Source organism: Pongo abelii, chromosome 1, assembly GCF_028885655.2.
Source record: "Pongo abelii isolate AG06213 chromosome 1, NHGRI_mPonAbe1-v2.0_pri, whole genome shotgun sequence".
Classification (NCBI taxonomy): Eukaryota; Metazoa; Chordata; class Mammalia; order Primates; family Hominidae; genus Pongo; species Pongo abelii.
Genome location: NC_071985.2, coordinates 196,503,220 through 196,525,153, shown reverse-complemented (window position 1 = coordinate 196,525,153; position 21,934 = coordinate 196,503,220). Strand labels below are relative to the sequence as shown.

At 50.7% G+C, this 21,934-nt stretch overlaps 1 protein-coding gene across 1 annotated transcript in view; it reads right to left on the bottom strand.

Annotated features, from left to right (window-relative positions):
• GRIK3 (glutamate ionotropic receptor kainate type subunit 3) overlaps positions 1-20,393 on the bottom strand; it is a 238,019-nt gene extending 217,626 nt beyond the window's left edge. The window contains exon 1 of the mRNA XM_024252633.2: positions 19,871-20,393. Coding sequence (XP_024108401.1) covers positions 19,871-19,985 — 115 coding nt within the window. The 5' untranslated portion in view covers positions 19,986-20,393. The remainder of the gene's footprint in view (positions 1-19,870) is intronic.
• Between the last annotated feature and the right edge of the window lie 1,541 nt (positions 20,394-21,934).

Genomic DNA, 21,934 nt, shown 5'->3' with positions numbered 1-21,934 from the left:
TCTCTCATTATTCAGGCCTCAGCCTAAATGCCACCTCTCCAGAGAGGCCCTTCCTACTCCCAAACCATAGCATGGCCTTCCAGTTGTTTCCATGCATAACACTGGCTGTAATTCAGAACTATGCATTATTTGTTAATTGTTGTTGCCCTAAGTAGAGTAGATGAGTTCCCATGAAGATGGAAATCTCACCTCTTTGATCATCAATCTATATCCAGCACCTAGGAATGTGCCTGGCACATAGTAGGTGCTCAACCAACATTTATTGAAGGAAAGAAAGAAGGGAGGAGGAAAGAAAGGAGGAAGGGAGGGATAGGGAGGGGGAAAGAAGCCAGGCAAGGTGAACCACAGACCAGCTTCTGAGAGCCAGCAAAGACAGATGTATTCCATCTATAGAGTTCCTTTTCTGGCAGATTCTTGGACATCTTTTCATACCTGAATGGAGTAATCAGGTCTTACCACGTGTGCCCCATCTGGTTTCTCCAGGAAAACTCCAACAGGTAACCTGTTGAGCCCCACTCTGTGCCAGGCAGGCACAATCTTAAGCATTTTACGGTACTTATCCAATAGAAGATAAACCACACCCAGTGGCCTCTGCCGGGAAGCTAGAGATAAGCAGAGGCCAGAAACACAGGTTGGGATTAGAGAACAGTTATCCCAATTGGGTTCCTAGGACATTCACACCTGCCATTTTGACCGTGAGGATGCTTTGACTCCACTGGGTATTTGAGAACTTGGTCATCCCAGTAACAGAACACATTTAGCCATTTAGCCTCTTTTCTTTTCTTTTCTTTTCTTTTCTTTTCTCATCTCTTCTCTTCTCTCTCTCTCTGTCTCTGTTTTTGTCTCTCTCTCTCTCTCTCTCTCTGTATCTCTGTCTCAATCACTGGCTTTCACTTTCTGACTCATGCTTCATCTCTCAATAAGAATTCACCTACATTGGTTCATTCAGGGGTTAAAATAGCAGGGTCAGAATATCTTGGTCCCATCTCTGCATCAAGAGATTCTGAAGCCTAGGAAACTTCTGCCCAGATTCTATCTGGTTGGTGCAACGGGGAAAGATATTTCTGTCCGCCTTGGGTAGGAGAGAAAGGAAAAGCCACATCTCCCTGGAGACCATGTGCTAAAGCAGAGACCCCAAGGGGCAGACAGCAAAGGGAGCGTGTGGGGATAACTCACACACCCAAAGTAAACCCCAGCAGGTGGGAAAGCAAAGCCAGCCCCAAATGTCAAGAAAGGAAGAGCCCTTATTTTATCCAGAACTTAATCCATTTGCCTAGAAAGCCGGGAGGTTCCGCAAAGAAAATATCTCCCAAATTAATCTGAAGCTTCCCATTGCCACCTGGCTCCAAAGGGCTGGCGGAATAATAAAATCTCAGGATTTCAGCAAGGTGGGATTTACAGACACTGTTCTGGGCTGGGGAGCCAGTGCTTTGTTCATTACTAAATCTCCCTTCTGTAGCCACCTCCTGACAATGTCCACAGGGGACTCTTGACACCAAAGAGCCCACACTCTTGCCACAGGGGCCCCCAGGTCCATAGCCTAGCCAGGGAGAGGGTGCCAAGCACCCTGTTCCTGTCTAGGGTGAGCAGGTCAGCCTCTCCCCATTGTCCTCCAACTCCCGCCCCAGCAGAAGGTGGCAGCTTTGCAAAGCCTCCCACATTGCAGTCCAGGAGGGGAATGCGAAGGGGTTTTTGTCTGTGTGGTTTGTTATCCAGGCCCAATTAGTTGCTGGGTATGTGTTGGAGAGATGGGCCTGCGGCCACTGCAAGGACTATAGGGAGCGAACAAGGACAGAGGTTGTTAAAATGCTCCTGCCAAGCTCTGGCGCCTGCACCATGTCCACGCACCTCAAAGACATGGTAATGCAAAAGGGACTCACAGCAGATTTCCTGCCCAGCACATGTTAACTGAACTCTAGGTAACGCCACCCAAGAGACACACAGCAGCAGCTTGTGTCCAGCCAGGCACCAAAGGAAGGAAGGAAGAATCAGGAGCATCCTAAATGTGGCACTGTCCACCTTAAGGTTGGAAGTTTCCCACCTGGCCCCATCCCATCTGTGACTCTGGAATTCAAGTTGACTTGTCTGGCACTTATTAATTGCCAGTTGTGGGCATTGCTAGGGACAGCTGCTAGGAATACACAGGGGATTACAATGGAGTCAGGCAGACAGGAGTTCAAGTCTTAGTGACACCCATCACTTACTCACTCCACTGGGTACCTTCACCTCATTAAGGCTCAGATTCCTTATCTGGAAAGTGGGAATAATTAGACTCACCTTAGGGTTAAATGAGCTCAGAAAAGGGCTCAATAAACAATTGCTGTTATCGTCACAATAAACAGGAATGGGACAAGATCCCTGCCTCTGAGATGCTCTTTGCCCATGTGGTAGGTCAGTGGCTCAATGCCTGCAGGGCCAACAGAAACCTAGAGTGAAACAGGGCTGGTGACAGAAACAAATTTGAAAAAATTGGCCCTCCTAGTCTGTCTTTTGTTTACTCCTGAAAATAAAAACATTTTACTTTTCCTTCTTAACTTTATTGAAAGAAAAACAGCAGCAGCAGGACAGTGACTGGCCCTGGAACAGGAAATGACCATAAGGAGGGGTGGGGACTGAGGCATATGTGAATGTGGGAAGAGAAGCTGGAAACTCAAAATTTCATATGAAATGTCCCAATTTTTGAATGTTGGCTGATTCAACTTAAAAAACCAATTAAAATTAAAATCATGAGGGCGTGGAAGGGGTCATAACCCAGAAATAGAGTTTAGAAAGAGAATTTCTTGAATTCCAAGCAAAGACGTTAGTCTTCAGAAGAGTGAGACATCAAAAGATGTTGAGGGCCGGGTGCGGTGGCTCAAGCCTGTAATCCCAGCACTTTGGAAGACCGAGGCGGGTGGATCACCTGAGGTCAGGAGTTTAAGACCAACCTAGCCAACATGGTGAAAGCCTGTCTCTAATAAAAGTACAAAAATTAGCTGGGTATGATGGCACACACCTGTAGTCCCAGCTACTTGGGACAGCTGAGGGGGGAGGACCGCTTGAACCTAGAGGTAGGGGTTGCAGTGAGCCGAGATTGCACCACTGCATTCCAGCCTGGGACACAGAGTGAGACTTTGTCTCAAAAAAAAAAAAAAAAGGAAAAAAAGAAAGATGTTGAGCTAGGCTGGGCGTGGTGGCTCACACCTGTAATTCCAGCACTCTGGGAGGCCGAGGCAGGAGGATAACTTGAGCCCAGGAGTTTGAGACCAGCCTGGGCAACATAGGGAGACCCTGTCTCTTAAAAAAAAAAAAAAAGAAGAAGAAGAAAAAAAGGTGTTGAGCTGTTTTCTTTAAAAAGATTTCTAAAAACCATACAAAAGAAGCTTAAGAGTATTCTTCACAACCACTACCGGGCTTGACCTTCCTGGAGTTTGCATAGCCAGGAGCAGGCACTGGCCTTTTCAGGGAGCCGGAAAACCTGGATTTTTATGGCATCTCTTGCCACACAGTTGGGCATGCCTAGAATTTCACAGTGAAAGGAATCCAGGGCCCCTTGATAATACCCCTGGCCAATCTGTGCTTGAGAAGCCGAGGGCAAACCTGAATAGGCTTGTCAAACCTTAGCCAGCTTTGCTTGCTTTTAGCTGTTTTTCAAAAAAGACTCTCTCCAACCTCACTAGAGATAACACCTCTGACGTATGGATCACAATGCTAACAGTTGCCTAAGTTGTTTTTCAGAAATTTAGAGTCTGCTCCTGTCCAGTTCAAACTGAGTGAGACCACTGACCCTTCAACTGGACCTACACAAATGATGGATGTGTATTGAGTCCTCTTTTGACGTCACAGGCCAAGAGCTCCACCCTCAGGTCATGCTGATGCTGCCATTTTTTTCAGACTTCGTCCTATGAAGGGCCATGAAGCTTGACTACGCTTGTGCAGAAACTGATTGCCTCACTTCTCCTTACCCCCAATCACCTTTCCCCATGCCTCAGACCACTCTGCTCCTCTATCCCATAAACAACCCTAAACCTCACCTTTGGAAAGGTGGATTTGAAACCTGTTTTCCTGTCTCCTCGCTTGGCTGCCACATGAATAAACCCTTTCTCTGCTGCAAAACTCATCGTCTCAGTGATTGGCATACTGCACGGTGGGCAAAACAGGCCTGGCTTGGTAACACCAGAATCTGACCCATAATAGGAAGCCCACTAGGCCCCAAGGCATCTTACTGAATCTTTAAAAAGCACTGAATATGGATAGCTGGTATTGAATCAAAATCTGCCTTCTTGGACCATCACTCACTGGCCCCGATTCTACTGGGACCTGTAACACCAGATCTGCTCCTTCTCATACACCGCAACCCTTAGAGATTTAGAGATGGCCACTCCCACCTGCATGCCTCCCAATTCTGGTCTCTGAGCACTCTTTCTGGTCCTTTGTCTCTATAAACTGTACAATGGGGACAGAGCTTACTGCACCTTATTTCTCTCTGGCAGAGCAGAGACTAATAAGGAGAAAGCATTAATATTTTTGCTGAAGAGCCCCTGACCCTCCTTAACCGCAGGCCTCAGATCCAGGATCGGGGAGCAAAGTCACTCGTAGAAAAAGCCACCTTTTGCCAGATGAGTCAGGCTCAAAGGCTGTCTGCCCTCACACAGCCCCAGGGGGAGATTGATGCCTGCATTGATGGATCACTCCAATGTATTAGGTAGATAAAGAAATTGATTATTCCACAAATCATTGTCTCCATGGAAAAAAAAACTCCAATTTTTTAAAAAAGAAAATATTATAAATCTACCCAGGCCCCCATGAGCAAAAGTACAGCCATTTCAATTTAATTGCCTGAGAGCCTCTTTGCTGCAACCCCAGAAAGAAAAGCCCCTGAAGCGACTGACTTCCAAGCTAGATGTTCCCTCCCACCCTCCAAGAACAGCCATGTCCAGGAAAATCCACGGACGAGATGGATTTACACTGCATCAGGAATGATCTGGGTTAGCCAGAAAGAAGAATTTCCTTACCAGAGGAGACAGACTGTGTCCCTTGGAGACTTACAAATTGGGTACTAACCCCTTCCTTTACCTTTCACCCCCCTACTTACATATGCATCCATCCATCTAGAAAAGTTAAGGTTCAGTTCTGCTAAAAGACACGGAACTGGCCAAAGTGAACCCTGGAGGGGGATAAATGTGACAGCTCAGGGGTGAAAGAACACTCTCAGAACAACGTAAGTGATGAACGGATTTAGAAGGGGCAAGGTCAAGAAGGAGGGCAGGAGTGAAGGGTGAAATGGAGATGCAGCCTCCCTGCCAACTCAACTGTGCGACTTTCAGTTTGTCTCTTCATCTCTCTGAGCCTCATTACTCCTCCCCAGGACTCCGGGGAATGAGGAAGATCCAAGTGCAAGGCTCTGGTCTAAACTGTACATACCAAAATGTTCAAGGAACCACGGCTATTTCTAAAGGTCACCTAATTGGACCTACCATGAGGACATTCAAATATCACCAAGCCCAGGAGTGCTGTTTCATTGCCCCCACATCCTGGAGCCCCCGCAAACCCCCTGACCCTATGTACTCTGCAGTACTCAGAGTGGGTGCTCCATAAATGTTTGGTGAATCAATGAGTCAGCCCAGAACCCATGTGAAAAAGACAGGAAATAAACACAAAATTACAAACAGCATAAAAATAACCACAATTTCCAAAGCAGATTTTTCTGATTCTGCGAATCCAAGCAGGAGCATCAAAAAGCCCCAAATCCCCTCATACTGAGATATCTTCAGCCGGAGCCCCTGAAGTAGCCCTCACTTTGTTGCTACCATAGCTCACTTCCTCCCTGACCACCCTGGATTTTTCTATTTGCTGTGTGATGTCCAAGATGCCATCTTACCTCTTAATTCCTTGGGGTTCATTTGCCTAAACCTCACTTCTTGTTCAGAGGCAAATTCCTCAGAGGCAAGTGAAACAATTCCTCTGACTCTATCATTCTAACACTCTTCACCTTCTCTGGTCCTTTGAGCTCTAGTCCAGGTTTTCCCAGCCAACTCTCCATACCCCAGTGATGGATAAAAGTGCACCATTTCTCTGAGAAACACTGAGGTCACTCCTGGCACGACTTTTCTGTCTGGGAGAGGCTTTGTCAATGCCCACCCCCACCACAAGCCTTCCCAGACACATCCAGGTGGTAGAGCACCTGGAACCTCTGGGGTTGTTTGGGGAATGCCACCAAGCTGTGACACATTTAATTCCCATCACCTGAATGAGGAATAATTTTATTTACTAGCAGAAAATATGGCTCTATTATAGGTATGCAGGTCTCCACAACTCAGGAAATAATAACACACAAAATACTGTTAAGAAATCACATTTAGCAGGATAAAAATACAGAACACAATCCTACTTACAAAATGTGATGTGAAAGATGAGGCTGACAAGCTGAGCCAAGATGCTTGGTATCAGGTGTGACATTTGACAATGGAATGCTCACTCGTTTTGTCATCTGCTGCTGCTCCCTAGCAGACAAGCCGTACAAGGCACCAAAGGTTTAAGAACAATTTATGTGGAAAGGAAAAAAAAAAGGAGAAAATTCCATCTATTACCTTGATTTTCTTTTACCATGCGTTATTCTATTTGAACAACCACAAATAACAGTTCTTACTAGCTTACCAGAGTTCTAAAGGAATAGCATTTGAAAAAAAGAATGCCTGTTTAGCAAGACCTTACAATAACCACACCACCCATACTAGAAGAGCCAGCATACAGATGGCACCACCCGCTACCCCCGGCCCTGGCTGCTCTCCGTGGTGCTAAACACAGAGGTTGGGGTGACCCTCAATCTCCCTGGCTCTTGCTGAACCACACGGTGCATCTGTTATTTATGACTTTTTCTAAACACATATGAATCCAATTTGTATTTCTCTCACAGTGTGGAAAAGTGTTTCACAGGTTGGTTTTTCCACATTGGAAAAGTCTAGGCTCTTTTGCTCTCTTAAGACTGCAAATGTAAAACTTCAAATTTGCAAGTGTGTGTGTGTGTGTGTGTGTGTGTGTGTGTGTCAGAGAGAGAGAATAGGAGCGTAGATCAGGTTTTCTTAATAGGATGAGGGTCAGAGGACCCATACATTTGTCCGTTTTTTTCCCATGGCTCATCAAGGGACATGGCACAAGTCATTTTCTCTTTTCTGTCTTTAGCATCCCAACCCGTGAGAGAAAAAAAATGGGGACAGGTAGTGCTCCTGTAGCCCTAGCATTTGGGGTGCCTCCATTTGTGTTCTGGTTCTTCCATGGGCTCGGAGACCACCAAACAAGATTACCTTGCTGGCCTGGCTTCCTCAAGTGCTGAAAGATTTCCTGGATCCAGAAGGAAGATGCAAGGCTCTGCTTCTCTTGCAAGAAGACAAGGATTCAATTTCTTTGCTCAACTCTCCCCCAGCCCACAGTCCCCATGGACCAGCCATAATTCAGCTAAACCTGAGAGTTCACCCATATTTTATTTACTGATTCAATGTTACGAGACAAGTAAAATAGACGGCTGTCACCTCTATTAAACTGGGCAGGAAGAATGGTCATGTAGGCAACAGGCTCTTTCTGCTCATGATGTGTCATGTTTCCCCAGGGAGGGAAGCAAGAAAAGGGGGGGCCTGGCCTCAGGGGAGAGCTCAGTTCTGTTGTGTTCAGGAGGGGAAGCTCAGGGCTCCATTGCAAACCTGTCCCATCCTCACTCTCAGTCACATTGGTACAGTAGACAGATCAGCCCAGTCAGTCAGGAATTGGGACCAGCCTTTAAGTCCTCAGTTTCCCCACTGATACAAAGGAAAGTCACTACTCACACATCAGGCTTGGGATAAAAGAAAGACTGTTGAGCCCCAATTTGAGAAGTCTGTGCTAGAGAAGCAAAATTCCATATGGTCATCTCCTGCAAGGACACAAAAACATGTGCACACACTCACTTTCCCTAGAACCTGGTGTGGAGGATGCATATATTCCCAGGGCTAAATGGCCTCCGTTGACTGTCTGTACAGCCTGAATCTCCAGGTTAACTGTCAACACCTCTGCTTTACACCAAGCTGTCATGTTGACCAGTTGTCTACACATCCTTGCAGGAGCCAGTGATGTGGTAAAGACAGAAAAAGGAGAGACCTGACCTATGATGGGCAGCAGAGCAATGGCCCAGCCACAGTTCTTCCTGACAGCTGTCCTGAGTGCTCAGCCTATTAACGACAGCACAGCAGAGGTTCTCTTCCTTGGTTCAGCTCCCAGAAAGAGCAGCCGAGTTGCTGACGGGCAAGTGGGAAGGAGAGAGGGGTGAGGTCAGAAAAGGCAGGAGGACTGTGATCTCTCCTCCAGTCTCTTCTTTAAGAAGACTGTTTGTCTCTCTCAAGAAATTCATCATGATAGGAACAAGACAATGAATGTAAAGTCCAATCCTAGGCTTGAGAAAGAAGGGCTCACTCCCACAAATATTCCAGCTCTGCCCAAAAGACTAAATCTAAGAGGTCCTGGCACAGAAAAAGTTGCAGAACTGGTGTGTCAGAAGACCACCATAGACAGCATGAGCACCTTGACTTCATGGAAGAATCTAACGACATCCTTCATAATATCCTCACTGACAAAATGGAAAAAGTGCTGAGCTGCATGCCAGGGCAGTTAGGTGGACTTATATTCAAATGACCATATTCACCATTGCATTCATTTATTCAACAAATATTTATTAATTATCTACTAGGAGTCCCGCACTGCGCTAGAAGCACTGGATAAAATGGTGAACAACCTGGCTATGGCCCATGCCGGTACAGCACTTATCTCTAAAGTAACTAAGAATTATAATACAGCAAGTGCTACAACAGGAAAAGTAGAGGGTGCTGTGGGACTCAGAAGGGGATGGAGGTTGAGAAATGCTTCCTGGAGGAAAAGACATGTTCATTGAAATCTTAGTATGAGTAGAAGTTGGCCAGAAAGAAATAGAGTGCAGGTTGGGCGCAGTGGCTCATGCCTGTAATCCCAGCACTTTGGGAGGCCATGGTGGGTGGATCACGAGGTCAGGAGTTCGAGACCAGCCTGGCCAACATGGTGAAACCCCATCTCTACTAAAAATACAAAAATTAGCCAGGCGTAGTGGCATGCACCTGTAGTTCCAGCTACTTGGGAGGCTGAGGCAGGAGAATCGCTTGAACCCAGGAGGCAGAGGTTGTGGTGAGCTAAGATCACGCCACTGCACTCCAGCCTAAGCAACAGAGTGAGACTCTGTCTCAAAAAAAAAAAAAAAAAAAAAAAAGAAAAGAAAAGAAAAAGGAAAGAAAAAAGAAAAAAGGAAATGCAGTGCAGAGTCCCAGAGTGTGGGGGAAAGCACAGTGCCTTCTGGGGACTTAGATGTTCAATGCAGTGGATCAGAGAGAGTGAAGCAAGGAGGGACAGTCCATGAGTCCAGAGATGCCAACCATGGCAGATCATAAAGGGCCTGAGGGCATAAGGAAGCCAGTGGAATTCTGAAGCTCTTTAAAGTGTAGGACAGTGGATCCAAGACAATTTGAATAAAGCCATCAGACTCTGACATTGCTCATTTCCTGCTTAATGTGTTTATGGCAGACCTGGCTGAAGGGAGGGAGGATATGTTTATCCCAGGCTCAGATGGCATGAAGCATGCGAGACATCAGAATGGGAATCCCCAAAAGCTTCACTATTCAGAACAGTGATTCCCAACCCCAACCATGCTATAGGCTAATAACCACTTAACCTCTCTACCACAGACCCCAGTAGGGAAGCAGGGGTTAGAAGAGGGTGTAATCCATACCTGCTTTCCAAGGATGGAGACATGGTAATAGGCTCTGGTGGTCCAGAAACAATGAGTAAGAATAACTGCCTTAAGGTTCAATGATAGAACTTACCGGGAGATAAATGATAAGTTCTGCCTTTAGGCTCAAAAGATCAACTACTAAAGGGAGGATGAGAAAAGTTATAGATCAGCAGCAATACTTGTGGAAAAGACCTCATGATCTCATGAGAACACCAGCTTAGGATAAATCAACAGAGTGAAATGGTTGCTAAAAAGCCTGAAACAATCTGGGGTTGTATAACTAGACACCAAAGCTGAGATCTGAGGAGGTGATGATCTTACTGGTTTCAATAAATAAGTAGCACTGTGGTCATCTCTTGACACAATGCTGGAGGAATTAAGCCTCTTTAGTCTGAAGAAATAAATGCCTTTGTGTTTCTGAAGAGCTCTAGTGTAGGACAGGGAAAAAATTCAAGCCAGAGTCAGTGGGCACGGTGATCATAATAGTAGGAGTAATAGACAACATTTATTGAGTGCTTACCATGGCTGTGTTCTAAGCACTTCATATGCATTAACTCATTCAATCCTTACAAAAACCCCGTGAGGCAGGTACAACTATTATTATTATTATTATTATTATTATTATTATTTTGAGATATTAAATACTTTGCTCTTGGGAGGCTGAAGCGGGAAGATCACAAGGTCAGGAGTTCAACCAGCCTGGCCAATATGGTGAAACCCCATCTCTACTAAAAATAGAACAATTAGCCAGGCGTGGTGGCGGGCGCCTGTAGTGCCAGCTCCTCAGGAGGCTGAGGCAGGAGAATTGCTTGAACCCGGGAGGTGGACGTTGCAGTGAGGCGAGATTGTGCCACTGCACTCCAGCCTGGGCAACAGAGCAAGACTCCATCTCAAAAAAAAAAAAAAGAGTTTGCTCAAGATTACACAGGTGGGAAGTGAGGGAGGCAGCCTTCAATCTCAGGCTGTTAGATCTTGGAATCTATGAGCTTATCCTCAAGATTAGATTGAAAGCTAAATGCATTGAGAGCTTCGTTTTTGCCAGGCATGATAATTCTCACAATAATCTCATGAGGTGAAAGCTGCTATTATCCTCATTTTACAGGTAAGGAAATCTAGACTTAGAGAAAGTAAGTGACTTACCCAAAGTCACACAGCCAGGAGGGAAGGGATCAAGAGTTGAAACTCAGACAGAGGAATTTCAAACCCACACTCAGACCCCAGTTATATTGCCCTCCTAGAACTGCAGGGAGACACATGTTAGCTTTTTAGAGGAAAATCTGCAACAAAGATTAGCATGGGCAAAACATCTGCAGTAAAGAATGGGTGGGGCCTAAAATTGGTGAGCTTCCCATTACAGGCGGCATTCAATCAGAGACTGGCTATCCACCTGTATGTAGTGGGGTCCTCCACTGACCTAGAACAGCAGTTCTCAAAGGGTGGCTCCCAGATGAGCGGCATCATCATGATCGGGGAAACTGTTAAAAAGGCAAGCACTCAGGCCTCACCCCACACCCACAGAATCAGAAGCTCTGCGGATGGGGCCCAGCAATCTGCATCTTAACGAATGCTTTGAGTGATTCTGGCACATGCTAATATTTGAGAACCAGAGGCCTAGAATGACCCCCGGGGTTCTTTTCAGCCTAGATTATTTGATTCTTCACCATAGACAGGAAATGTGATGCCTGGAGCCCTGGAAAGTCCTTGGCTCCCCGCTCCTGCTTTTCCGCCCAATTGGGCAGCTTTTTGGAATAGCATATTTCAGTTCTGCAAAGCAGATGCAGAAAGGCTTTGCAGAAGTCTCCCTCATTCCCATATTTAAAGAGCTCATCCCTGCAGTTGTTCTGAGAACTCTCTAAACCCCCTTCTATCGGCAGCCTGTCTGCATCAGTCCCTTTAATAGCGCAAGACTTAATTGTCTCCTATGGATTGGAACCCTCTTAATACAAACCAGAATCTTAGTTCCTTCTTGCTGTTTTTCCCCCCTCTGCTATCCTTAACTACCATTCAGCATGGCACCAAAGAATTTGGAGTTGAAACCACCACTCCCCCAGGATCTCACTCCATTTCATTATCTCCGATCTGGATGATCACCATGGGGACTCTCTCCTCCCTGCCTTTTGCCTCTGTCCTCATTACCTGCTGTCTTCTAGGAGAGCTAAAGTGTCTATCCCCTAGGGCCTCTAGCCTCAGACCCTCTCTAGTCTCCAGTGGCCTGCCCAGGAGGTGATTGTACTCCCCATCTGAGAAGGGCTGATCAAGACTCTCTGGACCAGCCCCTTAAGAACATCCCATAACCAGGGTCTTCCCAGCTCTGAACATATGCAAAATGCATTTTAATCAAAATGCTGCAAAATCAGGGAAGAATAAGCACCCCATAAATAATGGGCCAGGCGGTGTCTGGGAGCTGACATTATGAGCACCCAAGAAAGGGTACCTCTGTTGCTCCCTAGCACAGTGAATAATTGGTACAGACTGCTAGGCCCACCAACTCCAGTGCAGGGCCCATGGGTATGTGAGCAATGGGCTTATGCCACATACGAGGCTGCATGGAGTATGGGGCACTAGGGGTTAGCACAAAGCCAAGGGCACATGAGATGCAGACAGCCTCAGAGCTCAGAGTCGGTGGAGATGTAGCCCCACCCTTGGGGAACCCTCTTTTTTCTCCTAAAATTTATTAAGCATCAGGCACTATGCAAAGAGCTTTACATACTTTATCTCCTTTAATCCTCACAACAACCCTATGCAGACAATACTGTAAGGGTCAACCACAAGATTTTTGTAGGTCAACAATAGCTGCACATGGTTCAACCTAACGTTAATACTTCTATTTTATAGATGAGGAAATGGAAGCTCAGAGGTGCGGTGACTTCCCCAAGGTCACACAGCAAGTACACATTGGACTCACGTTCAAAAATAGATCCACCACATTTCATCAGACCCAAGACATGCCATTCTTTCTTGGAGTGCCAAGAAAGAAAAAATTCTGCAAGTAAACTTAGACATGACATGTGAGACACGAGCTGATGTCAGAGATATGAAAACGTGAAAAAAAAATCCCATCTTAGAATCAATGAAATATATTATTGACTCCAAAAAAAATCATTCTGCTTCTTGGAAGTGATGGGGGAGAGATGGCCTGAGACACCCTTGGGTAGCTCCTTGTCTAGTGGGGGAGGCACGATGCACATGCATTAGAGAAAGCCTAGACACCGACTCACCCCCAGAAAACCATGGCCAAGGTCAATACTATTAGTAAACAAGGCATAAAGGTCAAAGGAAGCAAGGAGAAGGACCTGGGCAGCTGAGCTGTGACTAGGGAGAGGCAGTGTGGATCCTGGAGGTGATTTCCAAAGGAAATAAAACAAAGGAAGGAAGGGCAGACGGCTCTAGGGGCATGGCTGCTATGAAACGTGGCTATGAGAAACAAAAGAAAATCTGAACAACCTGTTGTCCTCAAACCCACTCCCCTGGCCCTCAATTTGGTCTCATCTCTCCAAATCATACTCAATTAGGATTTGTCTCTGGAGCACAAAGATAAGTGGGAGGAAAAGCATACTCCAGAAGCAAATTCAGATGCTGGGCCAGGGCCAGGAGTTAAGGAGGCGCCCCCTCTCATGGTCAGTCATGCAAGCAAAGGGTCCTCATTTGAGGGCCTCCTTAGAGTCGGCTCCCTGGAGGTCTCCCTAGCATCACCCTACACCCAGCCCTGTGCACAGACTCCTCCAAGGGCAAAAAGAAACACTCAACTGTGGACAGCATGTAAGCTTTTTTGAAAAGACATCACACATATTTAACCCAATGGGCAGTATCATCCCCATTTTACAGATGGGGAAATGGAGGCCCTGGAAAGTAACATAACCCTTCTGACCATGCCTGTCTCAAATCTGTCACCTTTGTAGTGACTTTGGGCAGTGCAGCTTCCCCTCATTTCCAGAACACCTCAGTCCCTGGCAGCCACCATTATCCCAGGCTCCCCTGGCCCCCTGGCAGAAGGAATACCGCAGACAGCGAAGAGTAAGTCTGGGTTTGCCTTTGCTCTTGTAGACAGAATGGTGGATTAGGAAGACTCTTGCATCCAGGTCCCCATGCCCAACCCATGGTGTCTGTGACACAGCAACACATATTCCAGGACCCAGAAGAAGCAGGCCCAATTTAGAAGGTCAGGATGTGACTCTTGCTTAAAAATAAAACGACCATAAAAGCCTATTAGCCTTGAAGGGATGTTGGCAAGAAGGAATAGGACTGAGGAAGGAAAAAGGGAAGTGAGGGAAGGAAGGAATAACAAAGACAGCTAATTCTCCAACCACCTTCTCTTTCCAGGTCACTGGGTGAGGAGGATGGAAGTGAAAGAGACACAGACATGAGGCCCTTGGGTTTTCTCAAGCGTTTGACAATGTCTTTGAGGACAGCCTGGTGGTTCCAATGGGGACATGTAGACTAGAGAACCCAGAACAGTGGGATCCCTGTAGGTGAACTGGCCTCACTCAAGGGTGAATCCATCCATTATTTAGGGCTTAGATTAGAGCCTCAAGCAGAGTCCAGAAGCCAGGACAATGTGGGATGTAGTACGTGGAAGGATATGTGTTGGTAGGAAGGCTGGGAAAGACCATCCACACCTGTGCCCTGGAGGAGGCAAATCTGCCACACAGCTCATCAGCAAGGCCAGTCTGACACTGAAAACTAGCACTGGTGGAATTCAGTGTGGTAGAGCCCAGATGGCCATCCTCCCAGAGCAGGACCAACACAGCCCAGCCAGTGAGACCTCACTCAGCAACCAGAACGGGGAGTGGGGGTAGGGGAGCCACATTCAGCCCCTTTAAAAACTGTTTATTGCCATCTCCAGATGGCACAACCAGCTAAAAGCATGGGATCTAGAGGCAGGCACACCATAATTCTTATCCCACTTCTACTGTTCACTGGCTGTGTGATCTTGGGCAAGTGACACCACCAAGCTTAGTTCCCTCACCTGTAAAATGGGATAATGCCTGTAGGTTGTGAAGGCTACCTAAGATGAAGAGAAAAGCCCTATGGCTCCATTTATTGAGCACTTACTATTTACCCACACTATGAGTCATTGTTTGAAAAGCATTTGGCACAGTGCTTAGTGGCTAATAATTGCACAATAAATTGGAGCCATCGTATGGTTGTTGTCATTGTTGTTTCATTATTTTGATTTTGCTCCAGACCCAGGTGGGGCCCCAGGCAGAAGACACTGCGGTGGCCTTCTCAGCACAGGCACACTGCCCTCTGGTGCTGCTGCTGGAGAATCAGCACCTGGGAGAAGAGCGACTCCAGGAATCAAGCCCACAGCCAAGGCGCCAGCCCCATCCGCATCAGCTCCATTTCCATACCAGGCAGGCCCTTAGTGCATCTGTCTTCCCAGAGCTGCAGCCCTACCACACTGGCCTCTGGAGGACAAGCGAGTGCCTGCTGGGTGCTAGCCTCAACGAGGGCCCTGCTCCTGCAACACTGGTCCTCTCTGTTGCCAGGCGGGGTGTGCAGAGCCCCCCAGTTCCTCTCCGTGCTGCCCAGTGGAGTGAAGCATCCGCTTTTTCAGTTCCCTCTGGAAGGTCCCGAGCAAGCAAGGCAAGCCAGGCTGCAGCTGCGAGGAAGAGACAGGGGCAGCTGCTGTGGCAAGTAGAGGAGGCGCCACCTCAGCAGACCAGAAACACAGTCCCAGTCACTGAGATCAAACAGGTCTCCTGCTAAAAGAACTCCCTTCACCAAGCAGGCCTGCAGTCTGTCCTGCATATGGCCTTATACTTCTCTCAAGAGGAGGGGTAGTTCCACAGCTCACGGGGGCATCTGTGCTTCCTCCCCCATGGAGGAGACTGTTTCCTGGGGCAGGCACAGACAGCCTGTGGGAACGTGGGGATTCAGGAAGGCTTACAGGCCCCACAAAGGATCCTAAAAGCCACTAGGCAGCTTGCATTTCTGGAGGGGTCGGGGATAAAGAGCTACCCCGCAAAGCCCTTTCAAAATAGCACATGAGCTGGACTTCTGAGGTCAGCCATCCTGCCGGCTACAGGAGGATGCAGGTGACCTTGGAAGAGCCTAGTGAGGCCGGGGTGCCTGGCTCACCTTGCATAAACCACCTCTAAAGACCCTAGGTCATTCTGACGTCAAAAGACTGTTTAGCGCAGTGCGAGGCAGGCATCAGGAAAAAAATTAAACTCTAGTTGAGAAGGAGGAAAGCTGGGGCTGACAGCAGCAACTGGGCTGAAAAGTGGAGGTAGAAATTCTTCAAGTTAATGCTCTCTAAGGCCCTGCGGGCCACTCCCAGGTCTTGTCTGAAGCTATTTACTTCCAGGGGGGAAAACCCTATTGATCTTCATTCAGCTGCTGTCTGCTCCTACAAGGCAGCGATGTTTCAGCGTATCACCAGTCACTGCAAGAAATTTCTCATTGTTTTACACACAGCGGCTCCCAAACTCAAGAGATGAATGTTTAGGATAATTTGGGTGAACCAGTCATAGGAGTTACAGATGAGGCCAGTTTGGGAACTCTGAGGGAGGGGGCGTCTCTCCCCAGGGATTGGCTGCTGTTGCCTGCTAGGCCCCTGTACAGTCAGGAAACTCAGGACCTTGCAGCTCAGTTCTGCTCTATCTGTAGATGCTCAGAGTCCAGAGCTGGGCCAACCTTCTTTTTCTCCGCCCACCCCCTGACACACACACACCTGCTTTATGTCTCTGCAGTCATTTGGCTTCAAACCTCCCCACTGGCTGGCTGGAGATCGCCACCATCCACTTGAGCTCCTCAACACACAGAAGAGCTGGCCAGGCTTCCCTAGCTACTGCCACCACTGTCTAATTCCCTTTTCAAATTCCAGGCTGGCCCTCAATCTTATATATGCCCATAACATGAGGGGAGAACTAACCATGAAACCTACAATGGCATAACAGTGCCCGCCAGCCTGCACTAAAGGGAACTTTGAAACCACAGAACATACCAACCATTAAGGCCAACCAAACAGTTTACAGATGGAGAAACTGAGGCCTGGGGTGCCAGGGAGAGGTGTGATTTGATGAAAATGGCCCAACAAACTGGTGGCAGATGCAGCAGAACACCCAGACTTCCTGGCTCCAAGTCCAGCAACCCCTCCACTACAGCTTTGGGGTCAGGCAACCTGGAAATTCAGGTCCCCACGGGAGGTCACTGAAGCCCGTTTGGCTGAGAGAATCTATGCATTAAACTGCCCTCCATAAGTTAAGACTGGGATTCATCCAAACAATAATAACAATGATAATAATAATAAAATGCCAAACAATATGCCTTGAAAACCTTCAATGAACAACATTTGATAATCATACACAGAATACATCTTCCACATATTCACATAAAATAATCAATGATCATTTTTTCCCACAGACTACAATCCAATTATTCTATCTCCCTTGCTCTCTCCGTCACTCTCTTTTGTTACTTGCAAACCATCCAAGCAATCAATGCCTTGACCTCTCCTGATAGACACAATTACAAAAAGACAGAGCAATGCAATTCATCTATTCAAGACGGATTGTTTGAACACTCTGTCACACTGCTGAGCTATCCATCTCCTTGTCTAAGAGGAAATTTCAGCCCCCAAAAGAGGCACAAAGAGAGGGGGCGGGTACGATGCTCCTCAGCCCAGAGAGCCCCTCTCGCACCTGCAAGAAAGCCCTCTCCGGGCTGGTGCTCGCGATGCCTGGCCGCTGGAGAAGCATTCAGCTCCAAGCTCAGCTGGCTCAGGTGCCAGTCTTGAGAACCAGAAGCACCTAGCACACTCCAGAGGGCCTCAATTCTTATAGCCCCAGCCAGAACCCTGAGATCCCAGGGATGGAGGAGATGGGAAAAGGGAGATGGCACCGGGCCCAGCCAAGGTTGTGTGCTTGGATTTTAGCATGAGATTCTCTCTCTCTCGCTCGCTCTTTCTGTCCATGGCCACTGTAGCTCCCTGGCTCCAGCTGGGGTTCAAGCAGGGGCTCAGAAGAACAGAAACTCAGTTCCCCAGGAGGCTCCAGAGAAGCCCAGAAGCCTCAGAGACCTCCCATCCTCCACCCAAACTGGCACAGCTCTGGCGGTCACGTTTGGCGCAGGCACAACACCCCAGTCCATGGGCTGAGAATCAAATGGGGCAGGGCTCTTGGATATAAATGACCTGGGCTGACACGCTAATTAATTCTGGGGCTTAATACGAAGAAGATTAGAAGAGAGGAGGGCTCTGCCATCCTTTAATTGCATTATTACACGCTGAACCCAAGAAAGGGCGGGCAGACTTGGGGATGCTTTTCCTAAGGGCTGGGAGGAACTCCCTAACCCATTCAATTTCACAGTAAGGATACACCATCCTGCGCCTTCCCAGCTTATCCCTCTGAGGCTGCCCTTAAGGTAGCCTGTCTTTCTGGGCCGCCAAAGACTTCTATCCCTGAGGCTGGGCTGGGAGCACACCCATCCCACCCCTGTGGAGGAAGAACCAAGGAAGAGGGAACTGCAATCCGTGCGATGGGCAAATAGCACCCTCTCAGTCCCCCCACCTTTTTCCCCAAGGACACCCTACGACGCAGGCCCCCAAAAAAGCAGAGGGGAGGAGACAGGGAATAAAGGAAGTGCTGGTCCATTGCTGGGGGGGAGGGGGGGCTTCCTGCCCCTGGAATGGTGCCAAGCTGGGCTTGGGGCAGGCAAAGGCACAGAGATAGAAGACATTTCGGTTGTCAGGAGCAACCAGGCTGGGCTGGAAAGGGTTAAGCCTGACCATAAGGGCTGTCCCCAGAGTCCCCTCCCGTGCCTGGCCTCCTCTGCCTTCGGTGCTGGTGTTTGCCTGCCAGGGTCCTGGGCATGGACCGAAAGATCTCAGCGTGGGCAGAGCTGAGGACTGTGCTCTGCCCCATCCAGATGGTGTTCAAGAGGGTCCGGCTCCCAGGCGGCCACCCAGGAGGAGACCTACCCGCTGGGTTTCTGACAGCCTCCTAGGAAAATCTCAAGTACGGAAACCAAGCCCGACACCGGTTCCGGCACCTTTTTCACGCCGCTGGCAGCCCAAGGTCCGCCCTGAAGAAGAGCTGTAGAGAAGGAAGGTGGCTCTAGCTCGGCGGAGTCCGGCTCGCCAGGTGCCAGGCGCTGGTGCTGGCGCCGAGTGAACCCAGGCGGCCCAGGTGTCCGGCCAGGCGGCGGGCGCAGGGCCCGCGGTGATGGAGGCTCCGTCTTAGCCTGGCCAGGCCCAGCCCTGCCGGTCGTCGGCCCGGGACACGCGCGGCGCTCAGGCCTGCAGGGTGCCTTGGGCGGCCACAACAAAGTTAAAGCCCGGAGTAAGAGTCTCGGGCGAGAACAGACGCGGAGAAGCCGGAGCCTTGGAAAGCCGCGCGCAGCCCCGCCAGCCGCCGCCAGCTGCGGAGGAATTTGGGCTAACTTTAAAAACCGCTGGCGTCCCTGGGCTGCCTGCCCGGGCCGCGCTGGGCGGCCTCCATCGTCCCTTCCCTCTACCTGCGCTGCCCCGGCAGGGAGAGAGGCCTTGGCCCCGAGGGACCAGTTGCAGCGGGCAGCGGGGGCCTGCTCCCCCCCACCCCCGCCCCACGGCACGGGGCTGAACCGGTACCACCGAGGCCAAGGGCGACCACCAGGAGAGAAGACCGGCTGCCCTCGTCATGCGAATCTGTGCCCTGCGACCTCGCTGCGGCCGCTCGAGCTATGCCAGAGGTGGGGACGAGAGGCCCGCGGGGAGTGAGGTGGGCAGAGAAGATAAGTTGGCGCCTTCCCCAGGGTCCCCACTCTGCGGAGAAGCCCGATCGCAGAACTCGGTCGGCTGCGGTTCATGCTGGCAGTCACCGCGAAATGCGCCCGCGACTCGGGATCGCACTGGAAACCTTCGCCACACTCTGCCAGGTCTGACCTCCCAGGAGCGCGCCAAGGGCCCCTCGCCCACTGCGGCCCGGCGGCCTCCTCCCCAATAAGTAAGGCCCGTGACCCCGACTCTGGAACTTTGTCCTCACAGGGACGAGTTCCTGGTGGTCACCGATCAGCTCAGCAGCTCGGAGAGAGGTTAGGAAAATCTCTCCGGAACGCGTTCGGAGGCCCCCCCATTCCCGCCCCCGCCCGGGCGCACGGAGACCCCCGGATCCAGGGAGCGCTTACCGATCCGGATGACGTGGGGCATCCCGCGCGAGTCCGGGATCCAGAAGGCGCACACGAGGAGCCCGGCCCAGTATTCCCAAACCAGACTCCGGAGGCGCCGCCAGGGAGCGGTCATCGTTGGGCGCCGCCGAGCGTGCCCGGGGCGCGGCCGTGGCGGGCTCCCTGGGGCGGCAGCTCTAGGCGCGGGCGCGCAGCAGCCCCGAAGGCGCCGCCTGGCCCAGCCGCCCGGCTCCGGAGCGCCGCTGCGAGTGGGGGGCGCCCCGCGGCGCCGCGCACATCTTACTGGGGGGCCGCCCAGCCGGCGCCCGCCCCGCCTGGCTGCCGCCCACGGGCTGCCCGGGAGCGAGGCTCCTGGGCTCCGCCCGGGCTCTGCTTGGACTCGGCTCCGGCTCCGACTCGCGTCGGCTCGGCTCCCGCGCGGGCTCCCACCTGCCCCGGCTGCCGGGCGCTGGCGGGCGGGCTGCACGCGTCTCCGGCCGCTCCTCCTCCAGCCGCCGCCGATGCTATCGCCCGGGCTCGCACAAAGCCCCGGAGTGGAGTTGCACGCGCGCACACTCTCCCTCCCAGCCCCCTCCCCTGCGCCCTGCCTCCCGCCTCCCGCGCCGCCCGCCGCCCGCGCTCCCTCCGCGCACTCCCCCGCGCACACACACTTCACACTCACACCCGCCGAGGCGCACACTCGCGCGCTCACACCTGCGCGGGGGGCGGGGAAGGGGACCCTGGCCCGAGTGTAGGGGGACGCCCGGAGAACGAGGACTCTCCTCGCTTCCCAGACGTCCCCACCCGCCCCGCAGGCCCCAGTCCCTTCTACTGCGAGGGCACGGAGCCCGGGAGCCAGGCGTGGAGCGCGAGAGCTGGCACCGCGAGCTGGGAGACGGCGGCAGCCCAGCGGCCGTACCAGCTAGAGGAGACGCGCCCGCCGGGAGCAGCGAGACCGGGAGCCCGCCGTCTGCGGAGTCTGGCCTCGCGGCTCCCACGCGGCGGGCGCTGGCTGGACGGCCGTGGCGGCGGGAGACTGACCCGGGAACCGGCTTCCCTCCCCAACCCCATTCCTCCTGGCAGCAGAGTTGGGGCTGGGGGTTCGGAGAGGCAGAATTCAAAGAGAATTGTCTACGCTGGGCCAGGGGAGCTGCGGGAGTTGGTAGAGGTGGGAGAGCCCAAGTCAGACCCCCTGCTGTGGGAAGCTGGACTTGACCGCGTACAGGTCCTGGGGCTGCGGAGGAGGAAGACCGCTCACGCGTTAGATGTAGGGGGGCGTGTGCGCCGGGCCCGCTCCCTCTCAGCCCTCTCCCGTAACTGTGCAGGAGGGGCTGGTGCCCCCTCCCTCATTCTCCTGAGAAAGAATAAAGAGAAACTGTAATTTGTCGTGGGTTGGAGTAGGATCCGTGGGGGAGCAAGCTAAAGGGGTTAAAAAGAAAAACAACATTGTTTATTAGCAATAATAATTTTTTTTTCAAGTGGCGCTGGGTGTCGAGGGAAGGGAAGGGCTGTGGAGCGAGGCTGGAGCAGGAGGCTGCGAATTACGCAGTTAGGCGAGTTTAATGACCTTTTTGACAGAGACAAAGCGGTGCCGATACAGTAGATAAATAAACGGATCTGTCACCGGGCAGCGGCTAGGCTGTGTGTGAATTTATTTTTCTCATTTAAATAATTCGATCTATTCTATCATTTCCAATCTTTCCCATTTGCCAGCTGTCTGGTAAGAGCATGGCCCCCAACATCTGAAGAGCAAATCTTTAATTTTCTTACAAATATACTATGAGCCGAGCTCTCACCCGCCTGTTAATTTCCCTCTTCCCCCCCCGCCCCCAGGCCCCGTCTGGGTGCAGGGGCCCGTGGCATTGTGTGGGGATGTGAATATCGCAGTGTGGCCAATCCTGCCAATTAGGAAGGGACGCCCTCCCACCTGAGGTGGAGGCCACTGTGGCTGTGGGAGGAGGAGAGACTCCCTGGGCTCCTCACAAAAGAACACAGAGGGGTGCGCCCGTCCTGAGGACATCCTCGAAAATCCAGCAAACATACGGAGGTTACTGAGTGTCTGTCTCTGCCAAAGTTGGGCCTCCC